We start from the raw sequence: 20,089 nt of genomic DNA on the forward strand, positions 1-20,089 counted from the left end.
CACTCTGCCTCTGGCAGCTCACTCTTTAATATTCATACCACTGTTCCCAGTCACATTACTTTTAGACTTTTCTGACTTCTTTCCTAGTAAAGATTTTTCTTGCCCATGTTTGTGAGGTTGGTAGCAACAAACTTAGCATTGCTCGATTTTGATCATCTTTTCACACTGTTGTAAATTGTTCTAGTGACACACTGTAATTTAAATGAAAGAACCACAGACCTGGCCTAACAACAATTTTTGCTTATACCTACCAAATAGAGTGGTATAAAAGCTCAGAAACCACTAGAGGAAAGAAGTGAATTAAGTCTGCAATTGGATATATGACAACTAGAAATGCCAACCACCTACTGAATCCTGCAAAAATTGTTGTTATTCCCTAGCCCTGTCTTTCACAAGCCTGTCCCATATGTGGTGTTGTGTCTACAGCAGTGGCAGACTCCTTCTGTCGATTTGTACTGAAGTCTTATTACCAAGGGATTTTAAACCTCAGATCAAGCAGAAGTTTAATTGAGCATGGCAAGTGTTTTGCCCAGCAGACCTTTCTGTTTGTGCTGATTTTTAATGTACACACGTGCCTCCAGGGTAAATCCGACCTAAGGAAAGTATGCCACGTTGCCTCCTCGTAATTGTGTGTAGTTGGTAAGAAGTATGAAAGATGATTCTGCAGAAGCTGCTGAAACAACTTTTGACCTTGGACTAGAGAAACTGCTATTGTCCACGTTTATTTTGGTGGTGTTATTCCAACTCCAGGGGAATAACCCAATTCATCCATTAAAAAGCTCTTCTTAAAATTCCTTCAGCACTGACATTTTGTTACAGTATTATGATGATAAGTTGTAACATGACATGCTGCAGTAAGTCAGATTACCTAGGCTAGATTCCTTATTAAAGTCAGCAATAAATATCCAATTGAATTTACATCATCTGGACAGGTAATTTCTAAAATGAATTTTTTTTTTAAAATCAGGTGACCTGTAGCCAGTTGCCTCTTTAAGCATTTTTCATCCTCTCAGATTCAGCTAACTCCAAATTGACTGGTTATAGGGAATAGCTGCCATTAAAAGAACAAAAAGGAGGCAACTGCTGCTTGGTCCAGTTTCACTGGAGCTCATGTCCCTACTGCATGATGAAGGAGAAGTGAAGCATATTCATCTGTCACCTGAGATGTCCATTGATGGGTTCTGCATATCCAGCCACCCCATGCTCCCTCTTTCTGCCGTTGGGACCCACAAAGCAGGTCTGTTTGAGTGGAGGGCCATGTGGATTAAGAGGGTATGTCTGTGAGCACTGGTCTTGGCACGTAAGCCCATTCCAGGAATATTAATGTGGAGAGGTGCTGTGGGAGAAAGGTAACAGGCAAGTGCCCTCCACGAGGAGATCTGTGCACCCAGGAATTACTACTAAGAATTTATCCTTTCTGAACTGCGGTGAATTTGGCCGAGCACCAAGGCAATTAACACAAGCCTGAACTCCCCCTGAGGACTTCCGTTACAGAGAGAGTCACAGCCTGAATTAACAGAACATTTTACAAATCACTTGCAAAGAGGAACAAAACTCTACTTTTCCTGCCTTCTCTTGTCTCAAATAGCATCATGCTCCTCATTTCCCCAGAGCTGTGTACTGCTTCCTATCCCCTACTGTCAATAGCTAATTTTTGCCAGAGGTCTAGCTTCAAAACTAAAAAAAGCTCATAGCAGTAATAACGACAGCCAAAGTGATGAGATATGGCTATTTCTTAAAATCCATGCAATAATCTGCAATCTTTGCTCCCATTAAATTCCAGCCCTGGTACACCTTAAACTCTATTCACTGGAGAGCAAGCTGGTGCCTCACTAGGAAATGTCTTGCTGTTCAATCTTTTCTTTAATTGACCTCCACTGGCTTGCATCAGCACAGGTTGTTCAAAATAATGAACTCTTGAGAGAGGTGGGACTTGTCAGAGTGGGGGAAAGAGGAAAGCAGAGGGGGGAAAGGTCACAGAAGAAAAAGAGGTTAGCAGTTAATTTGCATAAACTGCATTTATAGTCAGAGGGAAAGGTGTTTGGGGCATTTTCATCACATACTGCTCCTATGCCTTCCCGCAAAAGGTGGGGAGCAAAGGAGAGACGGGGTTATGTGCAATTCTAGTTAGGATCTGTAATTTTTCACCTTGTTTTTTTCCCTAAATAACACTCATAACAGTTAAATGAGCTGACAAAGCAGACAACGATGAAGTGACAAGACAGCAAGCTTTGATGTGACTGAAATGGAGCAAACTCCTTGTCCTCCCATATGAGGACAGGCTGAGAGAGTTTGGCTTGTTTAGCCTTGAGAAGAGAAGGCTCTAAGGAGACTTTATAGTAGTTAAAAGAGTACTACAGTACTCCAGTACTTCCAGTACTTAAAAGAGGCCTACAAGAAAGGTCTTTGTCAGAGAGTGTAGTAATAGGATGAGTGTGATGGTCTTAAGCAGAAAGAGAGGAAATTTAGATTAGATATTAGGAAAAAATTTTTTACTGTGAAAGAGGTGAGGCACTGGCACAGGTTGCCCAGAGAAGTCGTGGCTGCCCCATCCCTGGAGGTGTTCAAGGCCAGGTTGGATGGAGCTTTGAGCAACCTGACCCAGTGGGAGATGTCCCTGCCCGTGGCAGGGAGGTTGGAACTGGATGATCTTTAAGGTCCCTTCCAAGCCAAACAGTTATATGATTCTATGAAACTCAGCATTTCATATTTGACTAAATCCCAAGACCAGACTGGCAAGAATATGTCACTCTCCGCTTTACCTGGTGGCAGTGCTTAGGTTTGCTTCATTTCCCATACGGAGAACAAAGGGGTTTGTGTTAGACCTTCCCTGGCAAATTGGCCTAGTACCAAAGCTTGAAACATGCCCATTTTTATCTCTGGCGATCCAGGATATAGAGAGGAAAACTTGACCTCCTAGAGCAAGAGATGGGAATTCCTGTCCTCATTGACACCACTTTTGCATTAATACAAATCCATTTACTTCAAAAAGGATTTTTGCCCTGGTTCACGCTCAGATAATGAGATCACTCACCATAAAGTTGTCCTGCTCCTTCAGCTCACAAATCTTCACAAACAGGTAAATAGAAACGTGTATGCCCAGGTGGCACACCCAGAAAAAGTCCAGGCATACACGTGCGTATTCCTCTGGCATTAACACAAGTAAGTAAAAAAGGGTCCAGCTCAGTGAGTAAGATCCCTTTCTCCTTACCTGAAGCACCACGGCCTTGTGCAGGCAATTACATCATGTCCTTGACTGTGTCCTTTTACTGCAAGTTTCAAACATGCCTTATTTTTTCTGCCTGTTAGAAGAAGCAGAGCTCATTTTCAGGTGTTGCCCAAGAAAGACTGTGTAACATTAAGCAATTTTGATCCAAGAGACTGCAACTCACAGGTCATAAAAATAAACTCCAAGGTGACATCTCAGGTGAGCTGTGCGCTTATCCTGGAACAGACATTGAACTGACACCTACAGTGGAGACCCTCAGAGTCTGTTAACAAATCTGTTTTCCCAAGAATTAGGGATGTGCTGGGTAGCTCAGACATACTGAGACATACATGCCTCAATGCTTAGCAGCTTTCAAAAAAAAATCTCTGCAATGGCATGAAAAAGAAGCAGGGGATTTGTTAACTGTTCCATTTTAATTAATTGCTTTTAGAAAAGCACTCAGTGTGGTTGTCCCTCTCTTTTCACTTAGTATGATCAGATTGGCACTTTGATTTAATGTACTGAATATATTTTGTGTGTGTGCATTTATATATGTAAATATATGTAGATTTATGGCTTTAAGCTGTGGATTTCAGGACTCCCTTTCACAGCCAGAGAACTGGCACAAGAGTGCATCTTTTTACTGTTCATAGCTCTGTCCCAGGCCTCCTGGGTCACCTTGAGCTTGTTGCTCGGTCTCTGTGCTTCACTTGCTCCAGCTGCTCTGTGAGGATGGAGACATTGCCCACCACTATGATGGTGTTTATAAGTATCTGAAATTGCACTGGTTGTAGGAAGGGCACCTAAAAATAATTCACAGTAATAGCTATATGACTTCTGAGGAAGAGAAGAAGCAGCTTGTAGTCTGTCATCTTCAGGGGTCACCTAAGAAAGAAAAATGCACATTAAAACCAAAGTTTCATAATCTGTTTATGCCCTTGACATTTTTTTATGTATAACTTGGTGCACTGTTCTTCACACCTAAACAAGGGTTACAGTGAGTTTCACTGCTGTAAAACGTGTGGGTAATGTAACTAATTTGGGGTTTGTGCATTTGCAAACATGAGAACCTCAGACTCATTTCATCACGTGGCCCTTAATATTTCCTGTAATTTCTTTGATTTTAACCCACACCCAGAGCACCAAGGAAGCCAAATTTGCTACTTAAGACCCAGTTCTTCACTGAGGTGAACACCAGCAGTGACTTCACATCGCTGGTATAAGTACCCTCTATGGCTGTTGGCGCTCTGGACACCACCTAGACATCAGCCTGGTACAACATGTTTCAGCATATCAAGAGTCACCTGCTTTCTTCTTTGCACAAACTTGCTAATTACTTCAGTTAGCACAAACATGAAAGCCAGCTAATGTGAAGATCTGACAGAAGCTGGTAAATGGAGACAGTCATTTCATGAAAGTCCTCTTCCAGCTTCCCTTGTAGCTATTTAGAGACACAGAGTTTAATTCATGGGATTTCATATTTTGTTGGTGTTGTCATACTCCTTGTAATAAGTCATTTACTTTTAAAAAAAAAAAATCCATCCTTATGTGAAATGTCTAGGCTACGTCCTAAAATGATAAAAGCTGAGAAATGTACAGATAATATTGGTGATTCATCCTTAATTTGTTCTGCTGTAAGAAAAGAAGCAGCTGATGCAAGTAAAGATGGAGTCTCACTCTTATCTTTGACACTTTGGGGTGTAGCCATAATATTTCAGCATAAAAAATTCTCAGTTCCCATAGTCAGGGCTTAGATTTTTAAATAATCTGAAGCAAAATTCTGCTGTGCCATCTAAGTAATAATGCATCAGCACTAGCAAACCTGCAGCTCTAGTACTAGGGAGTGCTAGAAAAAAACTGACAATTTGAAATCACATTCAAGATGAATTGTAGGACAGAGAGAAGCCTTATTCACAGCGTAACTGTAATTATTCTCCAAGCATGGTATAGCAGTTTGGTTTGCTTGCTTTTGTTAAAAGTCCATTTACTAATTACAGTGTGTATTTAGCTTGCAAGCGACCTAGGCACAAGTATCAGGGCTGCAGGCTGAAGAGGCAATTCTGTTCTGCCAGAGTGAAAAATAACGTTTTAAAATCTCTATGTGTTTCAATCTACTTTATTGTGCCTTCTGGCTTTTCTGACTCTAGTTTACAGATAGGTTTGTCCTGTCATCTAAAGAAAAGAAAAAAAAAAAAAGAAAAGGTTAAGCCTACTGTGTATGCTTTTTGGTTCTCAAAATAAGGCCCCTGAATCCTGTAATCTGAGTTCAGAAAGTCATGCTTCTTGCTAACTTCACTGCACACATGCTCTTTGGCTGACCTGAGCATGGCTGGCCTGAACGTGGGTATATAAAATGTGGCTTTTCTTGGGAAACTCTTGGAAGAAATAATAGGAAGCTTATAAATGTTATATGGCGAACACACACAGAGAAGCACATGCCAGGAAGCTTCATGTCTTCTGTAGGAGAAGCTGGGTGTGAGAAAACTGTCTCAGTTTAAGATCTTCGCAATATTCAGAAGTTTCAGAGTTGCTCTTTTTCAAACCAGCAAAGAGTTTTACCCTATTAAATGTTGTAAATTACCCTCAAATGACTATGGAGACAATACATGAACACCCAAGCTGCGACTTAACTGATGCCAGCTGTTCTAGGCAAGGGCATTATATGGCAGTGTAGAGTTGTGTTCCTGATTACCCTTTCTTTCTGAGACGTCTCTTCATTCAATGTGTGCAAAATGGCTGGGTTGAAGCCAGTAGGGGCAGTACCAGAATCCTGTCCCTGAGCATCTCACAGGCGAGGCACTACTGCAGCTCTGCGGACTCTCTACATGAGGTGCTTGAACCCAGTTCATGAGTGCGTGCTCAGGGCTATCCGTGTAAGGAGAGCAGCTCCACTGTCACCTCCAATCACAGTCACCTTTTCTAAAAAGAGAAGAGACGCAACCATCCATGCTAAGAGCAATCACACAGGGATTTAAATCCAGAATCAAGATGAGGCAGTGGACCTATCATCAGCACCCAAATGCTGAAGAAACATGAGATTTCAAGCATATGCTTCTCTTTATTGTGTTCTCACAATTTTTTCACCTTCCACTTAGCAACCTGGATGCTTTGAATCTTAATTCTCCCTGGACGATGAAAGGCAGGGAACTGAGATACGTATTTGGGGAGGAAGGTGGAATTGCATGTCTGGATCCAGGAACCTAAATACCTTTGCAGAATAGAGTCACAAGTGTTTTGTGAAATATTTACACCTTTTGCTATTCACAGGGGTGAAATATTGCAAAACATACCTGTTTCTAGTGAGTGGGAATAGCACGGTGTACTGTCTAGCTAACTGTTAGCAATATACTGTTTTTTTCAGATATGTCATTATTTCAAATGTTTCACTCTAAAAGTGGAACTTTTGCAGCTGATGTACGGCACATCCATGTAGCACTTTCTTCAGAAGCACTTGTGCAATCGCTTTTAACATTAACCAACATGCTGTGCATCCAAGCAGAATTGATCCCTGAAAGCCAGTTCCTGTCCCTCGCCATGTAATCGGCTGTACAATACGTGCACTACCAGTACACTACTGTTTCTAATTTGAGAGGAGAGTTTTGCCTGTGACTGCCTATTCTGCTGAGAAAATTTAAAAGAAATGCTTTGGAACAATGAAGATGCTTTCTTGGCATGATACAATCCACCCTTGCAATTTTTTTCTTGGCTTGTAGTTTGCAGCGTAAGCTGTTAAAAGTCAAATATGCTGTGACACAAAATTGAGCTGCAGCATATAGTGAAAAGTTCAGTGAGCAATAGTCATCATCACCCTGCCTGCCTTTTCTGGAGGTAAGGACAAGTCTGCAGAATATCAGAGTGGTAAGGAGAGTTGTCACCTTTTGCACATAATTCAAGGCAGGATCTGCTCATGCCTTTGCCTCACTCTTCTCAGGTTGGAGAGCGTACACTCTGTGCAGGTAGTTTTAAAGGTGTGTTGTTCCTGAGGCACTGGTGCACTGGGAGACTTTCTTGCATTACATCTCATTACTGCCAAGGGTAACCAACCTGAGCCAGGGATTGGGGTCTCCAGCCACAGGTGCTTCCCAAACAACAGTGGGCTGCTCTGGCAGCAACGTGGGATGATGTTCAAGATGCTAAAACAGGAGGTTATCTCCCAAGTAACTGTTCTGTGAAAGACTGATAAAAACAACAGTACTGGGAATATATGAACCTTCTTAGTTACAATGGTTGTAGTAAAATAAATTCCCAAGCTGCACTCTGTAGGGAAAAAGTGAAGTCCTGATATCTTTTTCCACTCCTTCCTCAAACCTGCAGCTGAGTCAAAGGCCCACAGTAGAAGAGCTACGCGAGAGGAAGATCCTCATCCGTTTCAGTGACTACGTAGAAGTGGCAGACGCGCAGGACTATGACAGGAGGGCAGACAAACCCTGGACACGACTCACAGCCGCTGACAAAGTAAGTGGAGCAACTTTGGGAGAGCCATGATCTGAATAGCTAGAGTGTGTCATGGCAAACAGCATCCCTCAGGTCCCACAGGTCCCACGGCTATCAAGGCATAAATGTCCACCTGAGTTCCCTTCCCAATGCAACCGTGGTTTCCTCCTCTTCACAAGGTTTGTTGTCTGAGCTGTAAATATTTGGCAAGAGGATACATGCATGGAAACCGAGAGCAAAGCCTAGCAGCATTATACCACTGAAACAGCGAGGGGAGAACATCAAGCCCTTTGAGGGAAGGTCTCAAACCCTGTTGTTCATTGGGTTTGGCCTTGCCTTATAATGCTGCCAGCTGAGAGCTCCTGCAAGACCTAGCAGAGCAGTGTGACAGCAGCAGTTGACAGAGATGCTGTGCCTGGATGGAGCAGGCCAGAGTGTAAAAATGACAGCAGCTCAACTAATTGGCAAAAGCAACTCCCACCAAAGCCAGGTAACTTCTCTCTAGTATGTTACCAAATAACAGGAATGTTTACTCAGGATTTCTGCCCCACTCCATGGAGTATTTAAAATACTGAACTGGAATCACATGAGCCCTGCAGATAAAGAAAAGCTGTTTTGTTTGGTATTGAGTGTGCTGTCCTCTGAGCACCAGTGGGACCTTCTCTAAGTGGTGTCTCTGGTAGCACTACTGGTGGCAGAGGAGTTAAATTGCTGGCTAATTATGACAGTCATATCCTGAGGGTCTTAATAGTGCATCAGGAAGAAGACTTAAACATTTTATGGCCACCATGAGATAAGAGGACTATGACGTTAATAAGTGACTCCCATGCTGTAGTCACTCTACAATACACATGTGATTTTAAAGACTTTGAGGCACCTGGCTGTTTCTTTGCTGTGGGACTAAGGCAGTGATGGAGACCTTCATGTCCAGTGCTTAGGGACAGGAACAGGATTCTTGGCCATGCCACTCATTTATGATGCTCTCGGTTTTATTTACAGAGGGAAGGGCAGCCCATTCTACTTACATAATTTACCCAAAGGACTTGTATAGTTTTGTAACCATTGTTTTTTTTCCCTTGACAGAGGGCTTTTTCAGTTTAGCTGTTGATATGTTAATGTAGAATAAACTGATCTGAAAAAAAGAAGAATTTCCTCTGACTTGTCCACAGACCGTAATGTACTGGGTTAAATTAGCTTTTCCCATATTACCTAACTACATTGGACAAGATACTATTCAACTGACTTAGTTACATTCTCTGAGTTGGTAGATGAGGGAAGGAATAAAATCTTCAGCTGGTTCTACAGCCTTTGAGAGCACCCTGTCTGACATGAAAGGCATAGAGAGACTTTAGCTGAGAAAGGAGAAGATCTGATGTCCAGAGAGGCACTTCCCCATTCCATGTCTTTGAAAAGAAAAAATATTTTATACTACTATTAAATGTAGCCTAGTAAAGAATTCAGTATTAAGGCAAAGTACTTTGAGGTCACTTTTTCATTTTTACAATGCATGTGCAAAGTCAATACAAAGAAAAAAGAGCTTATGTTCTCCAAGTGAACCTTTTCTAAGCCAAGCAGCAGAAGAAATGTTTGTCTTTCTAGTATTAATGCCTCTTGTGGCATAAAGGAGCAGATACATTATTTTGGGGGTTTGGGTCATATGGGTGGTATTCTTATTTCTGCCATTCAGTTGAGCTGCTTTTTCCCACAAATGTGTCCACCGTTTGAAAAAATAGCCAGACAAATTGGAAGCGAGTCTAAAATGTCTGACAAAGCTGCAACATCCCATAAAAGACTCTTTTCTTCCAGAGCTTTGATTCAATAACCATCTTCATTGGTCAGCACAGGCTAGATTTATTGCAAATATATATTTTAGTCGTGGACTTGTCTGTTGGTCAGTAAATCTTGCTCTGTGTGCTGGATGTAGGGAAGTGCCTTCAGTCTGACTTCATCTTTACCAGGTCTGACTGTTACAGGAATAAATAGGGCACTTTTAAAGCTCTCCAACAGTTGAGGGGTACAGGATATTTCAGACCTTGTGGAAGTCAGCAGCCCGCGTGACCTCTTTCAGGATCACTTAAGCAGCAAATTGGTCTGCTGAGGGCAGGCCCTTGAGCTGCAACATAGCCATTGCTCCGTCCTGATAGATGGAGCCAGAGCCTGACAGACAATAAAAAAACTAAGCTGTGCAGAAAGAGCACTAGGGGCCTTTTCTGTAGATCCCACTCAAAATATCTATCAGTTAGGGCTTGTCAAGGCAAAGGTAGTTAGTGACTGGATCAGTGGCTGTTGCAAAAGTCCCGTTTCAGGCTTATGCTGTTCGTACTAGTTTAGATTTCCTTCATCAAGAAAAATTCCTGACAGATACAAGTGCCACTGACTGGAGCAGCCACTTGCAGTCACTGATGCTGATTTCAGCATCACATGGAAAGGCAGTGGCGCACAGCTCAGACCCATGGGAGTGTTTGGCTGCAGCAGCAACCTTGCACATCATCTCCATAAGCTCATAGAGAAACCTGCTAGTGAGCTACAAATACCACAAGGCTCTCAGAAGTCTTGACTTCGGGGCCTGGGACTTCAGTCAGTTCTGCTGAGCACCCTCTCAACCACAAAGCTGAGTCTCTCCAAGTCACCCCTTCTTTTTTTTTATTCCTCAATTTCTCTCTTTCTGCCAGTCACCCCTGGTTTTCATTTCTTTCATTGTCAAACTGTAGAGGCTGTAGGAAACTGGGTCTTCTGCTGGTGCTGAGGATGACCACCTGTGTCTCGTTTTTTGCTGGATTAGTGCATTGAATCAGTTCAGCAGGTGGCACAGCTGGGTCAGAAGAGAGGAAGAGAGCAGAGGCACACAGACAGAGGTAGAGGGGTGGACAGGGAGCCTGGCATCCTTCTTTCCCTCCCAAGTAAGCTCCACCACTTTAGATAACTTCATCTGAAGAAACTCGTGACCGCATAAAGACAGGAGACATCTCAAACATGTGTTTGGGGATATCCGGGCAGAGTTTAGTTACAGTCCAGCTCTGAAACAGATCACAGTGTTTCAGAAACACTGGTGCACATTTTTTTTGTCATGCTTATGCTAATTTGGATTTTGTAGATGGAAGTGTTTACATAATAAGCTAGAATTGGGTTCTGTATCTGCATTGTCTATGATACATTTTCAAATTGAGCCATCCACTGAAGCATTTGTCTGTTCCGTTTATGTGATTTAGAACGTGTTTATCTCTCTTCCTTTTCACATTTTGAAGGGTTTTTTTCCATGTTTTGTCTTTATCTCTCTGATAAGGTTATCTGTCTGCTTCACTTTTAATATACTGTTTTGAGAACAAAGTGAATTTATTTTGATCTCTCTTGTTTATACATTTATGAGTTTATTCATCCTTTGCAGGCAGCCATTCGAAAAGAACTTAATGAATTTAAAAGCACTGAAATGGAAGTTCATGAACTTAGTAGGCATCTAACAAGGTAAGCTGATAATTTTTTAGGACTATTGATGAATACTGTTGTTTCCAAAAAAAAAACCAGCAGCAGTTTCTCCAACATGGACTGAACACACCATGAGGTCTGAAAAACATTTAGAATTACAGGCTGCAAAAGAAACTCGCACAGATGAACTCATGCTGCCTCATCACATGGCGGTATTCAGGCACGTGCCATCTGTTTAATAAAGCGTGACCTTTTATTTTTTAAATCATCATATTCTAGCTGCACGTCTGTTCTGTTGATATCAAAAGTAAATAGTGTTGGTGTCTGAAGGAGGGCAGGGAACTCTTGTAGAGCCAGTACATAGCAAGGTACAAACGAGTGTACACTCAAACCCCACTGAGTGTATGGCTGTTCTATACCACACATCCTACACACAGATCTCTCAGACCTGTCCTCTCTATCCTTCCATAAGTGATGCAGTGGGGAGAAAGCAAGATCAGCATTATGAGAGGGACTTTTTTTATGCTTTTAGGGGTTTTTTTTGGTTAAAAAGGTAGAGACTGAATGAATTATCCATGACCCTAAGCTACCAACCTGCCTTTATGACAGGTTGTGGCCGAGGCACACTGGGAGGTTACGGCAGAATCCCCTCACACAGCCTGTGCTGAGTCTGCTCTGACTTTGATGCTGAGATGGGCTGAACTCTGGGCATTTCAGCTGAAGTCAGGCCTTTGCAAATCAACATTGACTCCCACTCATTGTTAAACGTTAAAGACACATGTTAGGTATTGAAGAGAAGTGAGAGTGAGATCTGGTGCAAAACTGGAGCTGCCCTTCTATTAATACGTTCATCAGCCAGGTGCTCATAAAAAATGCAGTCAATACTTTTAAGAAAAATCCAGAAAAGCTTAAGGCAAAATTAATTTTGCATTAGGGGATTTTTATGTGTATAAATTAATAATTATATTAAAATTCACCACATGCATTATGCATATATTCCCTTGCAGAAACGATCTCCCTTCTACATCCTAGCACGTGCCAGGATGGTTGCGCTGGGGTCTGTAGTAACAGAGTGCTGCTAGAGACAAGCCAGCTGCCTTTGAGCCACGAGGTCTGGAAGAAGCCCTAGGGTGTGCAGTTGGACTAGACACGTTGACCCCAGTGAACGAGCTAGGAGAGCAGTGGTAAATTTAGAAAGGATGAGGCTGTTTTAAAGGGGGTGTTGCTACAAGGAGTTGAGCTTGATTGAGAGCTCCATTGATTTCCATGGGCCCTTTAGCATCCCACAAACACAGAGACTGGTTTAGTTTTCCACAAGTCTCTGCTTGGCTTTCACAGGTTTCTGGGCACTATTTTGCTTCTCTTCCAGTGTCGGGCTGAGCAGCACCTCTCTGAGGTGATTCAGATTGTTTTTGAAAGGAAAAGAGTGGCTTTGACTCACTAAGTCTTGGCCAAGCATACTCAAAGGTGTAGCTAATATCATAAAAATTGGAATAAGGGTTTGTCTGAAGTTCAGCAGGACTTACCGGTTAGACACATGGCTTCAGGAAATATCCACTTGAAGGAAACGTGCTTAAACAAAATAGAGTAATTCCCTTAAACAAACTTAGATAAATCACCATTATAAAATCATTAGCAAGGTAATGAGCTATTCATGTCATTAAGCAGTGGCACGAGCTGAGCAAGGAATGTGAGTGTTGCTTTACTAGTGGGACACATTAATTAATTCATGACAAAGTGAAAAATCAAAGCTTAAAAAATACCTTTGCAGAGCTGACAAACACAGGCCTCCTGACACAGGTTTGTACTTGCAGAAAGGATGGCCATTTTAGCTCTTATTGTCTTCTTGGCTTCAAACATTAAGGACTTGAACTGTATGTGAATCTTGCTGGCTGAAGAGCATAAGGTTTGTCTAAACCAGACAATTTTTGCAGAATCAGTCATGGTATAGTCTGAAAGAAGACTGGCTGATCCAAAATGACTCACTCAGGGATCTGATAGGATGGACCCAAAGCATATTAGTGTCTTGGGTAGATTTTGGTGCAAACAACTTATGCCTGTGAACTGAAAGTCTGGGGGGGGCCAAGGAAATGGAAGTGTCTGTTCTGGGTCTGCAGTGCCAGCGTGGCTGATATATAATCAAAGAATGGTTTGGGTTAGAAAGGAACCTTAAAGAATATCCAGTTCCAACGCCCCAGCCATGGGCAGGGACACCTTCCATTAGACCAGGTTGCTCAAAGCCTCATCCAATCTGGCCTTGAACACCTCTGGGGATGGGGCACCCAAAACTTCTCTAGGCAACCTGTTCCAGTTCCTCACCACCCTCACAGTAAAGAAATTTCTTCCTAATGTCTAATCTAAATCTCCTCTCATTCAGCTTAAAATTGTTGACCCTCATCCTATCACTGCACCCCCTGCTGCGGAAATCGAGCTGCCTACTTGTGTCACTGTAGCAATGAGTTCTCCAATTTTTTTTAAGTACAATGCATGTCGGGATATTACCTTACTATTTCTTCCCTTTTTTCTTTTCCCCAACTTTGGGGTTTTAGGTTTCATAGACCGTAGCAGTTGAATTCTACCTGACTACTATGCCGTCTTCAAAACATAACAAAAAGGAACCATAAGTGCTGGTATTATTCACTTCCCTCTTACGTATAATGTAAATCTTCTGAACTGCCTTTTTAAAAAAAAAAAAAAAAAGAGTAGAAAAATAAATAATATTAAAAAAAAGGAAAATTGTATTTACATGTGATGGGTACTGCAGCATCATCAGACCTGCTGGTTCACGCTTCAGTCACAGAGAATACCCCTGGTGGGAATCATGCCGAGACTTGGCATCTATGTATAAGACTTTCCTGGCATGTGGATTTGCCACACACATTCAAGCCCAGCTGGTGGTGCATCCATTTCGTCTTCAGGCACCCTTCATCCTGACAAGCCTCTGTCATCAACTCTAGAGAGCCCTGAGATGGTTTTCAGGGAATCACTGGCCTGGGTGAAGTCTCCAAATTACCGGCACCTATGGCACTAAAGCACTTATACCAAACACTCCATTCAGGCTGCAAGCACCTTATGAGAACGGTGAAGGAGCAGAACTCCTCTATTGGCCAGCGCATCTGTGAACGCTACCTGACTGGAGAGGCACTTCTTTCCCTGGAGAAGTTTATGGCAAGTTAATAGGCATTGTTCGGCTCCCAAGCAGAAAAAGAATCACCGGCAAAGAACGGGACTCCCTACTGAAGGCTCGTTCAGTTCTAGCTGCTGTTTATTTTTCATCTCTTTTAAGCATAATTTTCTAAACCCGGTTGTGAACCCATCAGCAGTAAGTGACAAGAATGTTGAGGACAAGCACGCAAAACCCATCTCTTCATGGTCACTGCATGGCATTCACTCAGCTTGTAGTTTCTTTATACACCCAAGTCTCGTGATTGTGTGGGAGCTGATAAACACCCAGCAGAAAGAAAGGCTGAGATTCCCACCTGCAGTGGGACACATGACAGGAGGAACTGGGGGGTTGATGAGGGATATCTGTCCTCTCTGTATCAGGTATTTCAAGAACTGATCCTAAATGCATGCTGAGAAAAGCATAACAGATTGTGTTACCTGGCCTTAACACAAGGAGTCTGCTGCATTGGTATGAATGGTGAAACATGTCACCAGTACCCACAGCTAGGGCACAAGGACAGCAATCCAGGGGAGTTCTGGTTTGGTTTTAATTTATTCTTCTTATAGTGGTTTAACACACAAACTGACCAAGCAGAGCTCAGAGCTGGTCACTCTGGGTCTGCTTTATCTGCCAAATTAAGTGCGTGCTTAACACTAAGTAAGCACGCAAAGAGCCTCGCTGCATTCTAGAACACGTCTGACAAGCTTAATTAAAGCTGAGCACATGTACTTTTGCCAGCACCTCCCTTAAGTAGTATATCGCCAGCAAGCTGGGGCAAACATTCTCTAGGATTCTTTTTTAGCTCTAATAAGAAACTATTATGCCATGTTTTGGGCCACTGGCCCAAAGCACTGTAGCAACATTACTGTAAGAAGTTCCAGATTATTACTTCAGGACACCTTTTTTCTTCCACAATAGCTATTTTGCGTAGACAGTTTGAACAGAGAGGCCAAAGTTTTTTACAACAGTGTTGTTATTTCTGTTATTACTTTTTTTCCTTTCTCACTGTCTTCCATGTACTTCTCCACTCTTCTGTGCTTCCTCCCTACCTCCCCTGATGCCATGCTAACATTGCCCTTCACTGACTGCTGGCCAAGAAGCCTCTTGCACGTAGGCATTTAATAGCCAATGCTGCATAGTGCCAACACTTCTGCCTCTTCTCAGGCCTCCATCTCTTTCCTCTGGTCACAGGAGTAAAGCAAAACTACCATGAGGTTGTTCTAGCATCCAGCCTGCCAAACAACACAGGCAATGAGGCTAATGCACTCCATTTATGCCTAGCAGTGGTACTCAATACCTCACAGATTTGCTTTCCTCTCAGAGGAGACAAGTGAAAGTGTTTCCTTCTCATCTGTGGCCATCCTTGCAATGCTATGGATTATTAGCTGTTAACTAAGAATTGGCTGTCGTAGGATGGAAGATGCTGCAAAGGAAAGTAAAAAACCAGCTGGTTTCTGGTGCCTCATTATTGAGGAGCAGCACGCCTGTGATGTGATACGCTTCCCAGACTGGGTACTGATTTCTGAAGAAACACACACAGTTGCTTTAGATACAAACTCATCAGTAGTGGAAGCCTTTAATGTGCAATGTTATCAGCTCAGTGCAGCAAAGACCGAGCACTTACACGCTAGCCAGGTAGACACTGCTTCGGGGTTATTTTTATGAAAACTTGGGTTTTAAGTTCTTTTACATACACGTGCACACTTAACAAGACTGCATCACAGCTTTAAAAAGGGAAAACAAAACTCTAGGCTTTTGATTACACACGTGTTGCACAGCTGTTTCGAAGTACAAGTGCTTCATGACGAAAACGAAGAGGAAAGAGGTGGAAGTGGCAGCCTGCAGTTGCCAGTCTGTTGTCAGTGCTACAGTCCCCAGGGAAACAGGCAGTCTGTGGGCAGCACCACTCTGGGTACTGCTCCTGTCCCTTGTGGGCATGAACCCCAGCAGTGCCCACGCCTGCCAGCCTGGTAGCCAAATTAAACCTCTGGGCACTGACTGAAGCATGTAACAGCCGAGTCCTAGGTGATGGCCATACGTTCCCCAACCATCCTGCCTTCATCTAGGTGGGCCCAATGCAGGTCCCTGCTGATCGCTTAGCAAGTCGTCGCCTTCTGCCCACCTCAGGATTCATGCTGTCCCCAGGGCAGCTGCATGTGGCAATGATTTTTTTGCTTTTTTTCTTTCTTTTTTTTTTTTTTAAAATGATGTTAACTCCTGGCTGAGCGGACATCAGGACACGGTGGAAGAACTACCATATGTCTCCTGAACTACAAGTAGAGCTTGTTACTGAGAAAGGAGAAGGAGGAGGAGAAAGAAGCCATATAAAGTGTTTGGCACTGTAGTAAGCATTGCAGAACTGCCACTTCATCTGGTTTTAGCTTCAGCGGGTCTGGATATTTTGCAAAGTTACTCTTTGGCAAGGCATTTTTCCAACAACCTTTCAGTGCCTGAACACTGCAGCGCATCCATAGTTTGCACACTCACCTCTGGCATCCATGGGAAGTTGCAAGCAAACTGGAGAACAGCTAGTCCTTTTCTTTAAATCAGTTCTCTTACCTGTGAAAGCCATCTCTATCATAGCAAAGTAGTTGTGATTCTGTTCGGGGTGGAGAAATAGAACAGTCATGATTTCCTCGCCCCTTTAACCTGGCTTATGTGTAGGACATAAAGGTGATGGTGTTTCTACTCAGACTTTTTTAACATTATAGTTAACACCAGTCATCCTCATTCATATTAGGAGGAGATTAATAGTAGTAATGAAGAAATTACATCAGGTTTAGAGAATGGAAAAATCAACGCAGAACAAAAATGGCTATTCGGATCATCCATCTCCAGGGCTGATGGTGGAGATAACACTCTAGAGTCGAAGAAGAACATTTTGGTTATAAGTTGATGGGTTATTCATACTCAAAATGTGCAGGTATTGTTACATCTGTTCTACAGCCTATGGAAAGATGAGGTAGCACATGGGGAGCAGCCTGTGGAGGTGGCTGGGATTGGAAAAGCAGCTCCAAAACATCTAGACAAAAGTTGTGATTGTTTGAAAAAAAAGCGATGGTGAGGAGACACAATGGTGGTGTCGCCCCTCCCCCCCCCCCACACCCATGCCAGCAGCAGGCTGTAGGGAACTGGTGATGTATTTACGACTCATAGGGAAGGTGGGCATTGTGGCCTTTCCCCACCCTATGCCCCACCGGACAGTTGCTTGCAAACTGAAAAAGTTTAAGGCTGCAGGTTTGCTGGGGTGGGTCTCAGGTCATCTTTTGTGTCTAGACAATTCCTTATCAGAAGAAAAGGAAGTAGAGGGGAAATCATCTAATAGACTTTTAACTATTTTACATTAACTGAAACCGTTTATTGAGCCCATTACACAAATATATTTCAGCCACTTGTATGCAACCACAGCACTTTGTCACCACTGCAACTAGTCACCAAACTCGCCCTTCGTTACTTCTACAGTGCCATCTGTACATTGGAAACACTATAACCAACAAAGGGGAGCATTTCCAACATGCCTAGTGAAAACTTGCACTCACAAAAAAAAATGGGTGAGAAGGAAACCCATAGCTATACGTGAACAGGGGCTCCCTAACGTGCCTGCAAATAAAATCACTTTGTATAAATAGCCATTGGAGATGACTAGGGTAATAAAAAAGTCAGGAAAGAAAAAGGGGATAAATGATTTTATCCCAGGTCTTCAGTCTGCTCAAGCTTGGAACAACTTCGGTAAACAAAGAGGAGGTGACGGGCACATTACCTGCATTCCCATGTGTCCCAGTTACTCCTGCACCAGTTGCATTTTCCAGTTGATATCCAAGTGTATGTATATAGTGTGTCTTTGTATAGGAGTGAGTGTGGTGGCTGTCAATCATGTGCTCTTCCAGTATTGTAATTTAACAGATTATGGCTGTATGAAAACAATGTAAATAACTAGAAAAAAAATTAAACTGGATCTCTATGTCTTAGTTTTTGTACATACGGAAACTGCATGGTATTTAAATTATTGTTTGTCTCTGATGTATGCAGTTTCTTAAAAAAATTCATTTAAAAAAAAAGCATTCCTGTGCCTGTGTATTTTATTGCCCTCTGTCCCAGTGACTGACAGCGTAACAAACGGATGCAATTGAGGATATCAGCCCTCCTGCAGCCAGGCTCAGCACTTGCAGCTGCAGTGGCAGAATGCGCACCCACAGCTCAGCAACGAGCAAAGTGGGAGACCAAGACTTACCCGAGCAGATCGATGGGACATGGTGTCAGCTGAGCCACAAGTGCCATATCTGTGAGCTGGTCAGCAAAGGTGTGCAAAGGAAGAGAACTGGAACCTCAGCTGCTGAAGTTGTCACCCATAATAAAAAACAAACCCAACAGCACTCTAGGGACACGTACTCTCTCCCTCTCAGCACAGCGTTACCAGCACAGGATACACTCTGTCGAGTGCCTACTGCCAGGGTCAATGTGCAGCATTTGCCAGCTCTGCTCTCCCTTCCCTCTTTACAAGCCTTTGTCCATTATGCAACCCCTTGTAGTTAGAGAAACTGCCATTGAGTAGTACCAGCAAGGGCTATTGCTGTTCAGCAGAGGAGCCATTCCTGAACACCCAGCTACCTTCATATCACCTTTTCATTCTTCCCCACCCCACCTCCTGCTTTTAATAGAATGATTTGGGTTGGAAGGGACCTTAAAGCCCATCCAGTTCCAACTGAGACACCTCCCACTACACCAGGTTGCTCAAAGCCTCATCCAATCTGGCCTTGAACACCTCCAGGGATGGGGCAGCCACGACTTCCCTGGACAACCTGTGCCAATGTCTCAACACCCTCACAGTAAAATATTTATTCCTAATATCTGATCTAAATCTACTCTCTTTCATCTTAAAGACATTGTTGTTCTGTCACTGCAGTCCCTGATAAAGAGCCCCTCCCCAGCTTTCCTGTAGCCCCCTTTAAGTACTGGAAGGCTGTTATAACATCTCTCTATAACAATTCTCTCAGCCCATTCTCCTATGGCAGGTGTTCCAGCCCTCTGATCATCTTCATAGCCTTCTCTGGACTCGCTCTAACAGATCCATGTCTGTCCTATGCTGAGGACTCCAGAGCTGGATGCAGTCCTCCAGGTGAGGTCTTGTGAGAGCAGAGTAGAGGGGGAGAATCACCTCCCTCAACCTTCTGGTCGCATTTCTTCCGACGCAGCCCAGCATATGGCTGGCTTTCTGAGCTGCAAGCACAGATTCCTAGGTTTTTTATCCTTTCCCCTGAGTAGCTTTAGTGGTTGCACAGTATTTCAGGTTGTGTCAGAGTGCAGCCTCTTTGTAAGGAAAAGGAGAGGAAAAACCTTCTTCACAAGAATAAGCATGTACCTTCAAACAGTCTCACTACCCTTCTGCAGAAAAGTATAGAAGGTAACAGCTCTGCTTAGGCTGTTTAGTTTTCATAATGGTGCTAAAATTCTGACCTCAAAGAAACAACAGGCACCCAGCATCCTCACGGTAACTGGCAGGGGGACTCGGATCTCCTTCTCGATGCACACAGAGGCTTCCAATTACAGAAAAATTAAAGGTTCATATACTTTAACTGACCAAATTCTTCTCCTTTCCATTGCTGATATGGACACACAATGTGGTCAGAACTCTCACACTGGGCTTTTTTGTTTGTTTCCACTGGAATAAGTTTTCACTGGTCTCTTTAAAATCCCTGTTTGTATATATTTCCATTCTGGCAGCCAACCAGTTTGCAGTGAGGTTTGGATAAATAAATGAAGTAAAAAAATTCCTAGTTTTTTACTAAAGACCCCCTTCCCCCACACCTAGCTATGGCTTTTGTAGTGGCATTATAGTGTTTTGGTTACATATGGTAATT

The 20,089-nt window shown here is 43.0% G+C and overlaps 1 protein-coding gene across 9 annotated transcripts in view; it reads left to right on the top strand.

Moving 5' to 3' along the window:
* PHACTR1 (phosphatase and actin regulator 1) overlaps window positions 1–18,727 on the top strand; it is a 321,265-nt gene extending 302,538 nt beyond the window's left edge. For 5 of the 9 annotated variants that reach the window (XM_054059101.1, XM_054059100.1, XM_054059102.1 and 2 more), the window contains 3 exons: window positions 7,523–7,663; window positions 11,028–11,104; window positions 13,615–18,726. In XM_054059101.1, the coding sequence (XP_053915076.1) occupies window positions 7,523–7,663; window positions 11,028–11,104; window positions 13,615–13,630 (234 nt within the window). In that variant the 3' untranslated portion in view covers window positions 13,631–18,726. Of the gene's footprint in view, window positions 1–7,522; window positions 7,664–11,027; window positions 11,105–13,614 lie in introns of all 9 variants that reach the window. The other 4 variants (XM_054059099.1, XM_054059098.1, XM_054059103.1 and 1 more) reach the window with 3 other exon arrangements.
* Window positions 18,728–20,089: the final 1,362 nt, after the last annotated feature.

This window comes from Cuculus canorus, chromosome 2 (genome assembly GCF_017976375.1).
Source record: "Cuculus canorus isolate bCucCan1 chromosome 2, bCucCan1.pri, whole genome shotgun sequence".
Classification (NCBI taxonomy): Eukaryota; Metazoa; Chordata; class Aves; order Cuculiformes; family Cuculidae; genus Cuculus; species Cuculus canorus.